Source organism: Rutilus rutilus, assembly GCF_951802725.1.
Source record: "Rutilus rutilus genome assembly, chromosome: 1".
Lineage (NCBI taxonomy): Eukaryota > Metazoa > Chordata > Actinopteri > Cypriniformes > Leuciscidae > Rutilus > Rutilus rutilus.
In genome coordinates, this window is record NC_140209.1 from 62,431,498 (window position 1) to 62,451,116 (window position 19,619).

The window sequence follows — 19,619 nt, forward strand, 5'->3', positions numbered from 1 at the left end:
GTGAGAGAACAGGGTTCAGAGGCTATACTGTAGAACATGACTGATCCATAACACATACAAGGCGGAGTGTAGGTTCATTAAATACGGGAGTGACACTGTTCCTGAAGGTCATGTGACATGATGATGCTCTGGAGTGAAGCGCGCAGTATTAGGAGCAGGTGTGTGCGCTGCATATCCACATCTATTAAGACTTCTATTCATGCCAGACTAAAGTAGAGCGCTCGTGACTACGCTAAAACAGGAGCAGACAACTTACTGCCGAAGATAAATGCAGCAGAGGCTTTACAATCAATGCCTTCATTTCCTCTGGGGAAGTGTGTGCGATGATGCAACAGTGATTCTGTGCATTAACTGATTTATGACAAGTGATTTATGAACGTGATGTATTCGCACAGGTACACGTGCACACACACCAGATAACATTTCAATGTAGGCTACCCTTATAAATGACACTTTTAAAAATAGGATACCAAAAGGTTCCAGTGTCACACAAGAACCATTTTGGTTTCCTCAAAGACCCAGCTGACAAAAATATGTTCTAAAAACGTTTGCTATTAAGTTATGAAAACGCTATTTCTGAATGTATCTTGAAATTTCAAAATGTCAAGTTTTTTTTAGTTTTAAAAACATTTTCTTGGTTATATGAATGTTAAAGCTACACTGTGTAGGATTTTCTCCCATCTAGTGGTGAAATTGCATATGACTACCAACTGAATATTACTTTCTAGCCCCTCCCATTCCAAGGGCGTTTTAACTCCTACGGTGGCCGTATTATTTCAAATCTGCCGGCAGTCGCGAGTAATCTCCCCCTCGCATTCGTCACGGTGCCACTGAGTGTAAAAACGTGAAAGGCGAAGCTTGAATTTCCAGGTATGTCCCTCTTTGTCTAATGTATTTTCAAGATGGAGGCGCAACATGGCTTCTGCCATTGGAGCGACTCGCTCGTATGTATTCTAAATGGCAGATTATACACTTACGAGAATACTTGATTAGTTGGTTGAAGTGATTACACATTAATGAGAATGTATAATTTTGAAAGAACAAAGTGTTTTTTGCTAAAAATCTACTTAAAATATTACACAGTGTAGCTTTAAGGAAACATTCCATTTTAGAATTTTGCAAACATTATGAGAACGTTACTTTTGTTCTCTGAACATTCTAAAACAGTCCATAGCAGTATAAAAAAAAACATTAGACAAACTAAAACGTTTAAAAAAAAAAAGTTCTAAGAACGATGTATAACTTTTCTGAGAACATTACTGAAGACCAGATAACTATCCAAACCGAAAGAACATTCGATTAACATTGAAGAACGTTTGTTCATAACTTTGAGAGAACCTTATTGAGAACATTAGTCAGTTATGAAGTTTCAAGTTATGAGAACGTTCCCTGTTAGCTTGGGAATCGATCAGATCTTAAAATTATATTTTTTTCTTAGTGTAAACAATTTTTAATAATCTTTTTCCACTATAAAGAGTCTTTTGAAAGGTTCCATGAATGTTGAAGCTTCTTCCGTAGATGCTATCAAAGAGCCTTTATTATTAAGAGTGTGTGTACTGGAGCTGAACCATGACACACTGATAATTATATTATAAATATATATAGTACTACATATTTTCAAAACTTGTTGTCTGGATTTACCACTGCGGCTTAAATAGGCTGGCCAAATGATGTCAGAATTTATTTTTCTCCTATTAAAACCTTTGTTTATTTACTTGGCATCTAAATTCGGGATCGACAGCTGGACCACAAGTCGGCCAAAACCCCACAGAGAAACGTTCCAGTGCTCCCTATAGCCGGCCCGTTCCTGCTTGCACCTGTACCTCAGTTCTGCTGCTCCGGCACATTTGTGTCACGCACAGACTCATTTATTTAGCTGAAAAGTGCACATTTGCATTTATGCTAAGTGCCAAATGCACCTCTGAGAGCTGTTCTGCACTAGATTTACAAATAGAATGTAGAATACATACAGTAATACAGTAATATGAATATTTCATAAGTATAGACCAGGGGTGTCCCAACTCAGTCCTGACGGCCACTGTCCTGCAGAGTTCAGCTCCATCTTGCCTCAATGCACCAGTCTGGAGGTTTCCAGTATGTCTAGAGCTTGATTAGCTTGATCAGGTGAGTTTAATTAGGGTTGAAGCTAAACTCTACAGGACAGTGGTCCACCAGGTGCAGGATTGGACACCCCTGGTCCAATGGTATATATATATATATATATATATATTTTTTTTTTCCTGCAGGCTCTTCTTTGGGATCCCGATGCATACCATCAGTTTTGGTAATCAAAATGAGGAATTCTTGACTAATTGTCCAGAAATAAGGAATTCTGGACAAACCTACTGATTCTTTAGTTTCGTTATTGTCCATATTTTAGAATAATATGGCACCATCAAAACTATGAAACAATACAAATGGAATTATGGGAATTATGTAATGACTTAAAAATAGTTAAAGGGGTCCTATTATGCCCTTTTACGAAGTCTTGGTTTTGTTTTTGGGGTGTAGTAGAATGTTTTCATGCTTGATTGTTCAAAAAATTCATTATTTTTCAGATATTTTACATTATTACAGCTCCTCTCTACCCAGTCTGGTTGAATGAAGCCACTCCTTCTGAAATACGTAATGTGCTGTGATTGGTCGGCTGACCCAGTATGTCGTGATTGGCAGCACTAAGCGTGTGTTCGGGAAATGTCACGCAAGTTCAGCTCTGGTGTAAATAATTAACGTTGGTGTCAATTTCAAACCATTTCGAGCCTGATTCAGACCCTGACAATGTTAATGAACAAGAGAATCGTGCAGAACGAACTTCAATCATGGACTCTGCAAGCACGGATGTCACAGGACGTTTCAGAGTTGTCATTTTTTTTTTTTTTTTTTATAGATACGATGTTATCCACCATTTAATCATATTTGTTGGAAAACTATGGTAATACAAACAGTAATCGATCACAAAATCATGGATAATTTGTGAACAGTCTTACAAAAGCTACAGTAAACACTACATCAATACTGTAATGTTAGTTCGCAGGCCAGTGGAGGCAAAGCTCTGCCCTTCGTTTATATCATAGCATAGCATATAATAGCAACTACAGAAAACTTGTAATTAGAACTGTTAATAGAAAACACAACTATTCCGTTAAATAAAATATCTCCCTTTGGAGTGGACTTTGAGCTTTGTAACCTTGCCGATCTTTTTTATGCTCAAACAGCAACATTACAGACTAAAGTTGAAAAAGTGAAAGAGCACAATAGGACCCCTTCAAATTAAGGCCATCTCCATCCTTTGTCTAGATTCCAGCTAACTTATCCCGCGCTGTTTAAACCAAGTCTTCTGAAGAGACACGATCTCTTTACAACAGATTTAACTTCAGCTTTTATTAAATGGTCAATCTGTCAGCTCAACTGTACTTGCGTGATGTTTACAAACATCATTGTTTCATTTTGAAACCACTCACTTTTACACTTTTACAAAGTCTTTATAAACTTTTTTAAGCTTGAACATTTTGGTTGCATAGGGACAAAAATCTATCAGGTTTCATTAAAAATATTCCTTGAAGATGAAGTAAAGCCTTTATCACTGTAAATTTTAGTTCACAAATTGGCATTTTATATTTGTGTACAGAATTGTATAACTTCAAGCAAGCATACATTTTAGATTCAAAGGTTTTCAGTCGGCCATGCCCAAACTTTTGACTGCTATAGGTTATATATAGAGGAAAAATCTCATTATCTAAAATCAGTTCTGGGAGAAAGCAGCAGGAGACTTTGGGACCAAATGACAAAGCAGATCATAATCTGTCACTCTATAAATAAGTGAAAACCCCCGACAGTGTGTGTGACCTACACAGTGACATTGAAGCTGTGTGTATCAGCCAGCTGCTCCTCTAGGAGTATCCGGAGAGCGTACTGGATGTGCAGCTGGTAGTGTGTGTTCATCCCAGACATGTCCAGAACAACCTGGACCCTGCACAGAGACACACAGAGAGACTGAGACACACAAACACACTCCACATCCTCCTGTAATGGTAATGGATTTACACAAAGCTTTAAGGTTGGCGAACAAGGATCAATATGCACTAATACTCAAGTTCATCTCACAGCGATAAACATTGTTTGTGTCGACCGCAATGTGTTTTGCGTGAGGCTGTTCTTCAATTATTGGCAGCTGAGAGCCTTTAAAAAGCACTCAAACCATCAAGACTTTAAAGTGCACGTCTGCTGTTGTTGTTTTGTATATTGTTGAGTCTGTGCCGGTCATGGGATTATTACATTTCCATGATCGATTTTAAGGTTATTTTTGTTTACTCTTGTACAGTGAATTTTTGAAAGTTTTGAAGTCCTCAAGTAAACCCATTTGAAAACTACAAGTGACAGGAACCCTACGCACATCCCTACGCACATACCCCCTCCACATCCTCTGAAGTGATATCCAGAGTGAAGAAGAAGTGCACTTAATTGTATTGAATGTGCACTTATAGTGTATTTAAAAAATAATCTGTACTTGCAGATAATATAATATTAATGAAATAAAAGGCCACTTAAAGGGTTCGGAGTAAAATCAACCTAGTTTGCACCATGACCTCGAGCCAAACTCTTACTTTTACTTTTAAGTGACCTCGACGTCCGGGTTAGCAGTAGCATTAGCCATCAGGCAAGTGTTATTTAAATAAACTCCTGATGTACTTACAAACTTTCCAATGCCTCGTTTTATGAGAACAGAACCTATTTGTACTACTGTAGAAGTTTGGTACCATTCTGGGCATTATTAGTGGGGTAATCTACTAGATAAAAATTTGGATCCATTAGCGCCTGCACTAAGCCATTTGGCTGATATCTCTTAATAAGCTCTAACTTTAATAATGTTCAACCAAGGGAAAAAAGGGCTTCTGGGGGGATGTTTGGCTCGAGGTCATGGTGCAAAGGACCCTAGGTTGATTTTACTCCGAACCATCCCTTTAAGTGTGTTAAGAAACAGTTATGAAATTGACTCTCTTTAAATACACTTAAAGGTATACTCCACTTTTTTTGGAAATAGGCTCATTTAACACCTCCCCCAGAGTTAAACAGTTGAGTTTTACCATTTTTGAATCCATTCAGCCGATCTCCGGGTCTGGGGGGTCCCACTTTTAGCATAGCTTAGCATAGATCATTGAATCGGACAAGACCATTAGCATCTCTCTCAAAAAAATGACCAAAAAGAGTCAAAAAGAAACCAAAGAGTTTCGATATTTTTCCTATTTAAAACTTGACTCTTCTGTAGTTACATCGTTGGAATTTATCGAGCTGGGGACTATTTTCAGGCGCTGCGTCATATCATTACGCCTGCTGGACTCATGGTACGGCAGCAAAGTTTCTTGATTATTACGCAGGAATGAGAGTATAGTTCCTAGCCATATCAGCCTAGAAAATCGCAACTTTACATTTTCCGTCGGTCTTAGTACACGATGTAACTACAGAAGAGTCAAGTTTTAAATAGGAAAAATATCTAAACTCTTTGGTCATTTTTTTGAGAGAGATGCTAATGGTCCTGTCCGATTCAATGATCTATGCTAAGCTATGCTAAAAGTGGTACCGCCAGACCCGGAGATCGGCTGAATGGATTCGAAAGCGGTAAAACTCAACTGTTTAACTCTGGGGGAGTTGTAAAATGAACCTATTTCCAAAAAAAGTGGAGTATCCCTTTAAGGACACTTAAAAAGTGCACTTTGTAAAAGTCAAATTAAAAGTTTTTTGCCTCTTCAGAGCATCTCTTCAGAGCATGTGCTCCCTATGAGCTACTGAAATGATTGGGACACCCCGTCTCAAGGCTAATGTTCTCACCTCTGCTCACACACGGTTCCCCATATCCGCCGGCTGGCCGTCCCGTTCAGCCACTCCACTCTCCTCTCAAACAGACACACAGCACCCATCAGACGCTTCTGCACATGAAAGACCAAATGAAGTGGAAAATACTGAAAAATCCCACAGATTTTGCACAGTCGGACAAAAACTTCAGCAAAATCCAGTTAAATAAAACTTATTTTGAATGGAATAGCACACATGCCCTTTCTGGCTGACAGACATCAGTTCAATGGGACTCCTGTATACTCCATATTTGTTTTATCAATAGGTGTATGAAAAGTGTCAGCGAATGTAAAGCTAGTGTCTGCTTGGAAGTAGGAGCTTAGGTTCCCTGGTGGAGTTTAGTGAAACAGCTAGCATTGCTAATGGCTCTAGTTAGGTTGCAGCTGGTTTACATGGTTTCTAGCTGGTCCAAGTTCATCATATGGAGTTTGTGGATTAAAAAAAAAAATGTACCTGATACTTTAGCAGTGAAGGAAGATCAACATGCAGATTCTTCACTGTTCCATCATGCCACTCACACTGGACCATGACCCGCTGCAAACACACACACTTCGAGTTAGTCCCGCTGTACAGGTGAACAGATGGGACTCAAACCGGACTCATAAATGCAGCAGGACATGCTCATCACCTCATGAACGGTAGAGGAAACAGTCTTTCCCAAGATTGGCACAAACGTCTCTTGCGGAGAGTAGGCATCGCGAGCCAGCAGCTGATAGAGATCCAGCTTCTGAGCTGCAGGAACACACAACTGTGAGCCAAGACCATCAAGAAACACACTCACGACTAAACTCACACATGCTGCAATAATACGTCTGGGCAAGACTGTGCTTTTCGGTGGATACACTGCTTGACTATTGAGAAAATTCACAGCATCTTTAAACCATCATGAAATTACAAATAGATATTTTTTGGTTTTTATATGGAATATTGCAGTATTCATTGTAAATGATTTATCTCATCATGATTTTTTTTTTAATTCATTGTTCATCGTAATTCACATTTCAATTCACATTTATTTGCATAGCGCTTTCACAATACACATATCGTTTCAAAGCAGCTTTACAGAAAATGCATGAGTCCACATTATAATTTAGAGTGATCTGTTATCAGAAGTTATGCATTTCAGAAAATGACTATTGAATCAAAATAACGTCTCCCTCTTGCAGCGACATCTCTTCTCTTCTCTGATGATGTGTTTACTGGTGTGAGGGCAGGGCAACCTGTCACTCACATGAGATCCACCAATAGCAAACCACAACCATCCAATCAAATCTCCATGGACACAAATAAGCCCCGCCCACTGTGAAAAATTATCGTGATTTTAACGGTAAAAGACCTGTTAATTGGTTAACAGAACGTTTCCATTCTATCTACGGTAAATAACTGTGATAGATCTAACCGTACATTTAAAGTAATTTTTTTTTTACAGTTTTTTTTTTACAGTTTTTGGAAGTGAAAAAGAACAAGTCATTGTATAATTTACAGTGAAAAAACGTAAATTGACATTCCCACAATTCCCTGCGTGACACTTTACATTGATGTATTTCTGTTGAAATAACTAAGTTTCTTCAAAGTTTTTTCTAGTCAGTTATGTACATTAGGGTTTTATGTTACATTTAATGTTGTTAAATTAATGTTTATTGCATTTTTAAAATTTGACCATGATGGTGTTTAGTGTTTGAGTGTATGATCCTGTGCAGCTTCTATATATTAGTATTAATTTTCTTGTGGAAAAGCTGCTTGTGATGAGCTTTGACTCATCATGTGACTCTCATCACCACTGTGATTGGTGGTTGTCAGTGTATTACAATGGTACAATAGAGATGTTAGTACTTCAATAGTAAATTAAATTAACATTATATCAGATGATGAAATACGTTTTTTATTGTAAATTTAAGTCTGTAAACCTAAAATGTTGCTACAGTATTTTTTTTACAGTAAATTTCTGGCAACCACAGCTGCCGCTTTTTACCGTAAATGTTACCGTTTGAGAAGCCGTTTCACTCTGATATACATCACAATAGGGAAGAACAGACTAACGCAACTTCTGTTTCATGCTGACTTTATATTTTAAAAAATATAAATATTTAAATAAAAAAAATTCTACAATTTTACATTTTATATTCAAAAATTAAATAAATTAATAAATATTTATATTTACGGTCAAAAATATTTATATTTACAGTTAACATTAAAATTGCATGTGACCCTATGTTTACACCCTACTTTTTCTTGGTCAAAATTCTGTTTCACTTGGATATATGTCATATTCGCCATATGTCAAGCGTCAGAATGTCTGTAACATTGCAGAAGTAAAATGCGTTGTAGATTAAACTGAAGAGTGAACCCCTCAGGGGTTGTGAAGATACCCTTGAGGCCGTGGGTCTTCAGCCAGTCTCTGGAGCTGCTGGGCGCTGGACCCGGGGGTTTGATGCGCAGCGGACCGCCGAGAGCAGAACTGACAGGACTGACGTCAGAAAGAGTGAGACTGTCCAAACCCCTGGAGATCTGGAGAGGCAGAGGTTAAGACTGAAAACATGTCCAGCCCTCATAACCGTGAAACATGCGTCATACGAGAAACCGGTAGAAAACACAAACATTTCAATAACAAAAAGTGCCATGGTGCTAACATGATATCATATCAATACCGTGTTTTTGTGGACATATACTATGTTGGAATTTCTTAAAGTAAAATTCAACTCTTTCATATTTACTCATGTGAAGATGAAGTACACTTTAGCATACTTTTATAAAAGAGTACTTATATATTTGGGTTCAAACTGAGTTTTCGGACACTTAATTGCATGTTATTTTTAATTAAATGAAAATATATTATAGTTAAAATTCATATTAATTGCCATTAGTTGAACTTTAGAGTGTATTTTGACCCACTTACAGTATATAAGTACATTTGTACATGCGTTTTATATGTGTATTGCTGAATGTACTGAAAAACATTTATGGTACACTAAAATATACTTACAAGTTTCAATAGAAATGGCATTATATTTATGTATGTAATCTATTTTATATATATATATTTGTGAATCCATTTGTACACCAGTTGTAATGATGAAGTTGCAGTTTAGTACATTTAAAATGCATTAACTTTAAATATAATATCGAATAACACACTACAGTTAAAATTATAATCAATTATTTTACACATGCTTTAGTACGTTAGTCAACATCTAAACTAGTGCACTTCTTTAAAGCATGACAACATATTATTAAAACATAATTATTTAAAATGTAATTTAAGGTGAAACTTTTTATATTTACATTCTTACAAAGTGCACTTTTTTGAAGGTTAAGTTAAGTGTGTTATGTTAAGATCTATTATGACCTATTAAGTCTTGATTTAGTTTTTAGGTTGTACTAGAACAGGTTTTCATGCTTGAATGTTCACAAAACACATTATTTTCCTCATATTCTCCATTGTTGCAGCACCTCTCATCCCAGTCTGTCAGTAACGCTCTGTTTAGTTCCTGTCTCTGTGAAGCCCCTCCCTCTGAAAAGCACACTGTGCTCTGATTGGTCAGCTGGATCAGTGTGTTGTGATTGGTCCCGCCCCTTACCATAACCAGTTTCAACACTACTAACTAACTCAACCAGGCCCCGCCCCCTTTATCTAGCGTATGAATGATTTAAATGAGGAATATTGTGACGTGTTCGTTCTTGGAAGAAAACTCAAGACTACATAGGAGTTCAGAAACAGTGACACTGATATAGAGAATAATATATACTATAATTCACCTCTGACTCTACAGTGACAGCTTTGTCTCCGACTCGACCCTGACGCATGTCCTGAATTTGGTTAAGAACATCCCGAGCTGCTTTAATCTCCTCCCACAGCAGATCTACATCTGTACTGCTGTCCACCACGCCCTGGGAGACACACACACACACACACACACACACACACACAATGACTGAAGGTCATTGGAACGAAATATCAAAGCAATCATCATCTGTGGTGAAATGGTGCTTTTCTCTTCACTAATTTTCACCTTTCTTCACCATTCCTGCTCAGTGACTTTTAATCAGCTGCTGTTTTGGTGATTTTTAGTGGCTGTGTGAATCAGTTCTTCTCAAGTCCACACAGGTGTAGAGTCTCAAATTAAAGGGAAAGTTCACCCAAAAATGTGAATTCTGTCATCATTGACTCACCCTCATGTTGTTCCAAACCTGTAAGACTTTCGTTCATCTTTGGAACATAAAGACATTTTTAATATTCTTAAATCATCATTATTGTCCATCCATTGAAAGTATACGCAATTAACAGTTTCCAACTTCAATGAGCTCATTAAGACATGGTAAAAGTAATCCATATGAATGGAGCAGTTTAATCTTCTGAAGAGACAAGGCCACTTTTTATGATGAACAGGTTTAATTTGGGCTTTTATTCATATATAAATTGAACAACGCATATGCATAGCGCACTTTAAATATGGTGAATGGCAGGTCAACCGTACTTGCTCGACGCGTGAGAACAAAATGTTCTAGAACTTTGAAAGTTGTATGAACTTTCTCTTATGAAGCGTGAAGTTTTTGGTGGAAATGACTTTCAATGGAGGGACAGAAATCAGGTTTCACTTAAAAACATCTTCATTTGTGTTTCAAATATGAATACAATTTTATTGTAAAACAAGTTTTCATTTTTGAGTGAACTATTCCTTTAAGTATGAACATGAACCACTGACATTTGACAATAACAAGTTTCCAAATACTTTTTGTCTTCATTTTTTTAACATTATATCTACTATCATTTCAAACCTACAAAAACATAATTTTGTGAAAAAGTTGACCAAATAAATGTACTGTAATGATATTTTGTTATCTAATAGTATGAATTTTTGGATGTAATGGTTTAAGTGTCCAAATACTTTTTGGCGCCACTGTATGTAATATCAGTTTCATGTCAGTTTAAGAGATAATTGTGAATATTTTCAGGTTCGTTTCGATTTATTTTCAGATTACCAGTGCAGCAGAACACAGGTGATATCTGCCCCCAGAGACGTCTGCCATCCGCTTCACAGTCTCCTATGACAGGACACATCAGTCAGTGAGGTGGAGAATGTCCCTGTGCATATTAAATACAGACGAGTCTGTCCTCACGATGGCGGCGGGACTGCTACTGTTGTAGGCGACCGCATGAACACAGGGCGTTCGCTTCACAGCTAAACAATCACATATAACGTCCACCGTCTGATCAGGCCTGAAAATAAAATATATGCATTTAATAATCATTATATAACAGTGTGCAAATGTTGACCACAAATTTTTCAGCAGCCTTGGTACCAAAGCATTTTTTCCCATTTATTTCCTCCATGAACATCTACAATACAGAGTTCTAAGCCAAATTAGCTCACTCTATTATTATACTTAAAGTGCCCCTATTATGATATTTTAAAGGGTCATCATTTTGTTTTGGAGTCTCCTACATGCATCCAAAATCAAAAGACACTTTAACTTTCTCATAATACATATTGCAGCTTATTGGTCAGATGGCCCAGTCTGTTGTGATTGGTCTACTCTGCTCTGATTGGTCAGATGGCTCAGTCTGTTGTGATTGGTCTACTCTGCTCTGATTGGTCAGATGGCCCAGTCTGTTGTGATTGGTCTACTCTGCTCTGATTGGTCAGATGGCTCAGTCTGTTGTGATTGGTCTACTCTGCTCTGATTGGTCAGATGGCTCAGTCTGTTGTGATTGGTCTACTCTGCTGTGATTGGTCAGATGACCCAGTCTGTTGTGATTGGTCTACTCTGCCCTGATTGGTCAGATGACCCAGTCTGTTGTGATTGGTCTACTCTGCCCTGATTGGTCAGATGACCCAGTCTGTTGTGATTGGTCTACTCTGCTATGATTGGTCAGATGGTCCAGTCTGTTGTGATTGGTCTACTGTGCTCTGATTGGTCAGACGGTCCAGTCTGTTGAGATTGGTCTACTCTGCTCTGATTGGTCAGATGGCCCAGTCTGTTGTGATTGGTCTACTCTGCTGTGATTGGTCAGATGACCCAGTCTGTTGTGATTGGTCTACTGTGCTCTGATTGGTCAGACGACCCAGTCTGTTGTGATTGGTCTACTCTGCTCTGATTGGTCAGATGACCCAGTCTGTTGTGATTGGTCTACTCTGGTATGATTGGTCAGGTGGCTCAGTCTGTTGTGGTGTCTACTATGCCAGTTCTAAGAATGGTAAGAAATAGTTCCAGTTATATTTCCACTTGTTATGGCCCAACGGTGGGAAAAAGGCTTATGTTATCACTTAACATCTATTTCTCTATGGAGAAAGTGAAAATGAGTTTTACTTCCATTGCCCTGCTGTTTCACTCTATTTTGCTGGGAGAGGAAATAGGCCTTGACTGCTATTTTAAAACCTTCTCCTCAGATATGACCAATTATAGAACTCAAACTATTTCAGGACAATGGACTGCAAATATGTCTAAAGGTGAAAGGGAATTAAATGACTGCAGGCTCAAGTTAAGAAAGAGTGATTCATCATAGCAAAACAAACTCTCACCGAGCGGCCTGGATGATGAGCAGCGTGTCCAGCTGTGAGTGGGCCAGTGCCCTCTGTATCGCCTGTAGGAGATCACAGCCTCCACTCGCTCGAAGCTGCATGACCCACGCATAACACTCCCTGAGCCTGAGACGGGACGGGACATTAAGAAGCGCCTCCTGCTGCAGACTTTCATTCACATTCTTTATGTGTAGCAAAACAAAAGTGATAATATAGCTGAATTCACAAAACACCCAGTGTTAAATTAGCACTGCTCAAATGTGTCCACACTTCAGAGTGTTAAAATAACACTGAAGCAGTGTTGAAGTTAATGAGATGATTGCAATTAATTAAGTGATGATTGAGCATTAGTGACGAACACCTTCTGTAAACAAGCAGAATCACTGAAGGAAAGACGAGCAGAAACACAACAACTACAGCTGACTTCCAGCCATTACACATTTTTGCACTTATTGTTACCCAGTTTGTCTTTATTTCTGTCATATATCTACAAAAGTTCTTATTGATAGGTTTTCAGAGGTTTAGATGTTGATCGCCATTATGGTGATCAGTGTTTGCTTTAGTTGGGCTCTTTCAGAAACTTTACTTTTAACACATTTTTTATCTGGCTGCTGCAACTTTATAAAGCAGATTTGTTGTGGCAAACAAAACTCAAGAGAAAATGTGGCCATGTGATGTTGTCTATATACTAATGATATTATAGTCATCATGTAGTAACCTGATTCAACCTCATAGAAACATTTAATAACTGATTACATAGGTGACATTTTATTAATCTTTCATTATAGTAGTCCTGTGATGCTACAGCTTGTGATCCAGCAGTACTGTTTAATCTAAAGGGTTTAAAAAAAAAACTCAACAATGGTGAAAATCAAACAAAAAAACACTTCATGTTGCAATGCATGCTGAGAGTCACCAATCAAAACTCATCCCAGCTTGCTTTGTGGCGTGAATGAATAGGCCTATTATTTTCATTAACTCGAGCTTTAAACTCTGAATGACATCAGTGAATAATGCCATTACATTATGATTATGTCATTATCAAAACATAACCATCAGGACCTGATCATAGTTTCTTTTGCCATAACAAATGTGCTTTACTGTATAACCACAAAGTTGCAACAGCCAAATAAAAACTTAAAAACCTAAAAAGTTAAAAAGTCCAAAGAGTCCAACAAAAGCAAACACTGGTCATCATATTGATGACTTATTCAATAAAACATCAACATCTAAACCTCAGTTAATTCTCAAAAAGAACTTTTGTAGATGAATGCAGAAATAAAGTAAAACATGTTAGTAATAAGGCCATCCTTAAAAATATTCTTGTTTGCCGTAACCCGACCGACCCTGTCAATTTAGTACCGACCCAATTATTTATTTATTTTCCCTTTCAGTCCGACCGACTTGCCGGTTGTAAACTTGCGTTAAGACCGACAGATTTTTTTTTTAACTCTTCAAACAACTAATACAAATGCAATAAAATAATATTAGTTATTAAGTATTGTGAATATAAATTGCCTAGACCTACATACAAACATAAGCTACGTTCTTTCTTTTAAATAAAAACCCGTGGCGCGTCATCTATGATTATGTTTACACCATTGGTTAACCGTTAACGCATGTCACACTACTGCCTGCAAGCTAAGTTTGCTTCGTTTCATTCACTGTCAATGGTTCGCGCTTGGTAATGATGGCTGCGGCTTTACTCTAAAGATTATTTCATTTTTATATGTTGTTGAATATGGTTTATTAAAAAATAAACATGCGAGAGCGTGTTATAGGCTATGTCATGTTTTAGTCAGATATGACGACGCTACTGCAACACGCATTGCCGCAGATGAGAAGCTGAGCATCAACGTGCAAACTATCGCAAATCAAAGTGAAAGTAAGTCGCTGACGCTTAACACACAATCATCATCATTAAATGTAAAGAAACGAAATGATCTTACCAGGGCTGTTTCCGCTTTCTCTTACTGCGGGCTTTGATTCAGAAATTTTAGCTGATGATAAATAAAATAATGTAGTCATAACTGTTGCTTTCGGTGACGTGCACTCCATTAAATCTACATATAGCGGTAATTGAAGATCGGATTTATATCCGCAAAAAAAACAACACAGATTTAGCCCATGTAACCAGGTGTAAATGGAATCGTTTTGATAAATCAGATTGCAATCCGAGAAAACGCATGAAGTGGCCTGGTGTAAACAGCCCTTAGACATAGGTGAAAAATGTCACCTAATGTCACCCGACCCTGATTTTTTTTTAAAAAATGAAAAAATATATACTTTTTTATATTATTTTTTTTATATATAAAAAAATATAGACCGACCTACCGACCCTTTTTTTCTTTTTTTTTGCTGTTACTGCAAACCAAAATATTTTTAAGGGTGGCCTAAGTGTAATAATGTGTAATGGCTGGAAGTCAGTTGTATTTCTTCTGGTCTCATCTCTTTTTTCTGTTCTTGTTGTTCCTCTTTCCCTCAGTGATTCTGCTTGTCAACAACAGACTGTGTTCATCACTAATTATGCTTGCTGCAATAGTCGGTGATGCCCGTATACAGCCGCAACACCGGTTACATCACTTGCCAATCCCCACCATTCTTGTTGATTTTTTATAGTAATAAAAATAATTTAGTTCAGTTAAAAAACAGACACTACAGTTAAAAACTGAACGTGTCTGCTCAATGCAGCGTGAGCCGAACAAGAATCGCAGGAGTCTCTCAGATTTCACCTCACTCTTGACTGACAAGACGATGAAGGAAGATTTGGTTCCAAAAGCGAAATGTAAAAGCGCCTATTTAAGCGAGTTTGTCATTGTACTGTTTTGTTGTTGTGTTTTTCAATAAGAATAATAATGAACTCACCATTCAAGAAATTGTTTTGTCCTGAATTAGCGCTAATTTGAAAGTGAAAGTAAAATGCGCACTGCCGCACGAGCACTCATAACGGGTCCACTGGCGCAGAGCAGAGCGAGCGTTTCTTGTTCATTATGAAAGCCTAACTTCCATAGGAATTTACTGAAAACGCTCGCGCATTTTACTTTCGCTTTCAAATTAGCGATTTAAAAGCGAGGTGCAAAAGAGGGAAAAACTCCTCCCACCTCCCGGCAGTGATACCAGTATTACCGGTGTAGTCACATGTCGATTATTTCCTCACCATCACATCCTTGCTATCACTAATGCTCAACCATCACTTCATTTTCTAATTAACTTCAACGCTGCTTCTGTGTTTTTTTAACACTCTGTAGTGTGGACACATACGAACACTGAGGGGTGTTAATTTAACACTGGGGAATTTGCTGTGTAATGAGCTGCCTCCGCAGGCGTCATGGACGAACTCCCCGCGTGAAAGCTGTTCAAAAGGTAGGTATCTTAATTATGCTGCACAATATGTCTTATTTTTAGATGTCATATTCTAAGGAAGCATCGCATACATCCTTTGTGGAAACACAGGGCCAGATTTACTAACATCTTGCGTCAGCGCAAACCCTCTTTTGGCGTTAAAAACTAATATCAGGATTTACTAAAGACACAAAGACACAAAGCTGTTCTGTGAACACTCGAGAGCAAGATGAATGTGCGTCTGCAACTTATTCATATGTAGCCTATGAATATCTATATCTGCATGAGTCTTTAGCAGCTGATTCTCACAGGATTAGGTTTATCAATAAAGTTAGATGCATATAGCAAATAAAAATGATTATTGGTTAAAACTCATCAGAGAAGCCTAGACATCTGTGTTTCTTACAACTATGGCTAAACAAATGCTGGGAAGTTAGTCTGAATGATGAGCAGTGCCTAAAATATTGACTGTTCCAAGATAGTGGATGTGTTGACGTGTGGATATCTACAATTACACCTCAGACTTAGCAACACACGCTAATGTAAACTCTATTTAAATACACTGTAAGGTCAGTCTCCCTATTTGTGTTGAGTTGTTGCTGTGTGTCAATGAGCCAAATGAGGTTCTGTTTCAGTAAGGCTGTTGCCTATGAGTGTCTCATTTCATTATCATCACCATGTTTCAAATACAAATGTCTTGTAGAATGATTCATTTTGAATGACGAGAGGCAAAAATCAGTTTTAATTTGTGTCAGAACCGTGGCCTTTATCCTCTTCTCTCATTATCTCATCTCCCCGTTCTCTCTCTTGTCCTTCCATCCCCTCCTCTCTAGTGATTTATTGGCGTCTAATACAAGTACAAACTGTTCTCACATGTGCCCACTCATCCCTCATGACAACCTAAAATAAAACAAGGAGTCACTCTAAACAGAAACTAATTAAAATAATGGACAGGCAGAGCCGTTTCTAAAACCCGAAGGACTTACAGGATCACTGTCCGTATGAATCATGAAAATAACACTATGCAAATGAGACAAACAGATAATATTCACACAAACAGTCTCACTCACCTTAGAGGGCTGATATCTAGTGGTTTGTCCCAAAGGCTGCTGACCTCCGAGCCGTAGGACAGTAGATACAGTTGGTTTTTGAAGCAAAGTTGCTCCTCAATGAGAGTCTTTGATGGTGTAACATGAGCAAGGAAAAAGAAAAAACACAAAAATGAGCCGTGTAATTGATTCAATTAGCAAAATAAAGTATGAAGCATATTGGGACCCTACTAAGAGCTCTCGCTGTAGATCTGCTAGTCTCTCAGTAGAGGCGTTGAAATCAGATGTGTCGACAAGCACTCCGACTCGGGATCCGTTCACCACCCCAAACACCTGACGGATCAAACCAAACCAACACTGGGTACCAAAGTTCGTCTGCCTGAACCAGATTCATGGAGTGAAGATTTCTCAGAGATCCAGGTTACCTTTCGGTTTCCTTGACTGAGCCACTTAATTCGGTCGTGGTACATCTCAATGGCACTACAAAAAAAACAGATCAAAACATCTGAATTTAACACTAGCGAAGCCATCAACCATCAGATTCATATTAGGCAGAGGCTATTTGCCAACAGCAGAATTTTGTTTGCACTAAGTGTAGATAGTAGTTGCTATTTATACTATTTGCACCTCAGTGTATTGTAGTAGATTATGATACAGTACCTATGATTATATTGATTAAAATCTTAAATGAATGCTGCCTTACCGGGACATTTTGACCCTGTACCTAAAGCCCGCCCTTACACAGTCATACAGGTTTGGAAGAACTTGAAGATGAGTGAATGATAACAGAATTAAAATTTTAGTGTGAACTATCCCTTTAATGCCTCCCACCACCGATCCAGTAATCAGACAGGTGTCTTTTGTCATTTTTGGTTACAAAAGTAGGCAGAGTTAGTGTAAATAGCCTCTGCCAACAAGGCAGGCTATTTGCACTTGGTAGAAATAGACACTGTTCATTTTAATACTTGGGCTGTCAGGTTAATTTAGTTTATACATATATATATAATGTGTTATAAGATTAACACATTTAACCATAACCCTTGATTTATCAATTTTGTAATAAAACTAATAATATATTGACTTCTAAAGTCACTTGCTGTCAATGCAATGCTTCACTCGTCTGTCTGCCCCCACAAAACAATTATTGTAACATTATTTAATCTGTATCACATATTACATATGTAATGTATTTTCTCATATAATGTAATTAATTCCACATGTTGATAGGGCTGTATAGCATATAAAATCACATGTACTGCACTCAGAGAATGATAAAGCATCATCATGGCGACTGTAAACAAGTAGTGGAGACGATTCTCACGTGTAAAGCTGTTCCTCAAAGTCAGCCAGTGACTCACTGCTGATGTGCATCTGTTTGCTCAGCTCGTCTCCTCTTTCAGATCTGAGAGAGAGAGAGAGAGAGAGAGAGAGAGAGAGAGAGAGAGAGAGAGAGAGAGAGAGAGAGAGAGAGAGAGAGAGAGAGAGTTAAAACAAACAGTTCAGATGGCAAATAGAGACCATTTGGTATATGATCTCTAATAATTGCAGTCAGGATGTTGGTAAGACGTCACACCTGCTGGGAGAGAACAATTTAAGGTTTGGAAGAAAAAAATAAATCACAAAGAACATCTGAGTCATATTTCCCCTAAAATTTTATTTTTTTTGGAATAAAGAAAATGCTGTCTATTTTTACATTGCCATTTTTTTGGCTCCCAAATTTTGACACATGAAAACATTACAGCATTAATGACCCACTTATATAAGACTTAAGTACCAAAGTACATATTTATATGTCATTTCATAATTGTCACGTTCAGGATGAGGAAGAAGACAAAGCAGGTAAGCCAAGCAGATCGAATAGCAGCATAAACTTTATTAAACGAAACAAAAGAGTAATCAGTCAACGGAACAGTGTGCTAGAGCACAGTTAACAACACCAGACAATGAACAAACTGAACCGAGTGCAATATATCCAGAGTGAACAAGGATCAGGTGTGTGCAATCAATGAGTAGCCATGACAACCAATGAAAACATACTTGGTAACCAAGAAACACTGTAAATAAACAATGAGAAACGTTCGTGAAAATGAAACTGAAACAACACCTGAACGAGTCTGAAGTTTACTGATAAGAATATATGGTAATAATAATAATAATAATAATAATATTTTCTATATTGAACATTTGTAATGATAAAGATTTAGTACATTTAAAATCAACCATTTAAAGGCCCTTGAAACACGCAGCATTATTCAATGTGTTGATGTAATTTCCACTGAAACAGGAAGACAGGGCGGGGCATATCAAAGAGCTCCTCCCCTTTTTTTAAATAGCGTTTCGTTTACATCACAGCTCAGTTGGAGCCGTTGAGCTCGGGAAAGCTGCATTTGCTACAATATGATACAGTATGTAGTTTAAAAAGTGTGTAATTTATGTTGGCACCGGTGTTGCTGTTTCTAATGCAGAGTCTAAGTACGATATGATCTCCTCCACATCGCTTTGATATACAGCATTCAGTGCAGAATTCAAATGGGTCCGATGTTTTCTGGTCTGCGCTGTGTGCTGTCGTGTCTCTGGACCGGAGCTGTGGCGATTCGCATGACACTAACTTATTTCGCCCCGACGGAAAGCATATTTACATTGTCTGACTCTGAATCATTCCCTGTAGTGCACTATATTCACCGTCTAGAAAATAGTAAATGTGTGAACAAGTGACCGATTTCAGCTGCAGAGTCAGCATCTATTTATAATTTAGGGGGCGGAGCTTCAGATTCTAGAGAGCATTTGATTGGACAGAAAATCTGATGAGAAGCTGAAGTGCAGTGATGTCATTAAAACCATTGGTTAATATTGGTGG

General features: G+C 37.9%; 1 protein-coding gene across 1 annotated transcript in view; it reads right to left on the bottom strand.

The window, feature by feature from the left end:
- The window catches only part of vwa3a (von Willebrand factor A domain containing 3A), a gene marked incomplete at its 5' end in the record, with an annotated part of 53,416 nt that overhangs the window by 30,956 nt on the left and 2,841 nt on the right, over positions 1 to 19,619 (bottom strand). Inside the window, 13 exon segments of the mRNA XM_084432396.1 lie at positions 3,851 to 3,970; positions 5,827 to 5,924; positions 6,304 to 6,384; positions 6,479 to 6,582; positions 8,220 to 8,358; positions 9,607 to 9,738; positions 10,831 to 10,893; positions 10,969 to 11,068; positions 12,372 to 12,497; positions 16,784 to 16,890; positions 16,994 to 17,095; positions 17,188 to 17,242; positions 18,084 to 18,164. Of these exon segments, the coding sequence (XP_084288522.1) occupies positions 3,851 to 3,970; positions 5,827 to 5,924; positions 6,304 to 6,384; positions 6,479 to 6,582; positions 8,220 to 8,358; positions 9,607 to 9,738; positions 10,831 to 10,893; positions 10,969 to 11,068; positions 12,372 to 12,497; positions 16,784 to 16,890; positions 16,994 to 17,095; positions 17,188 to 17,242; positions 18,084 to 18,164 (1,308 nt within the window).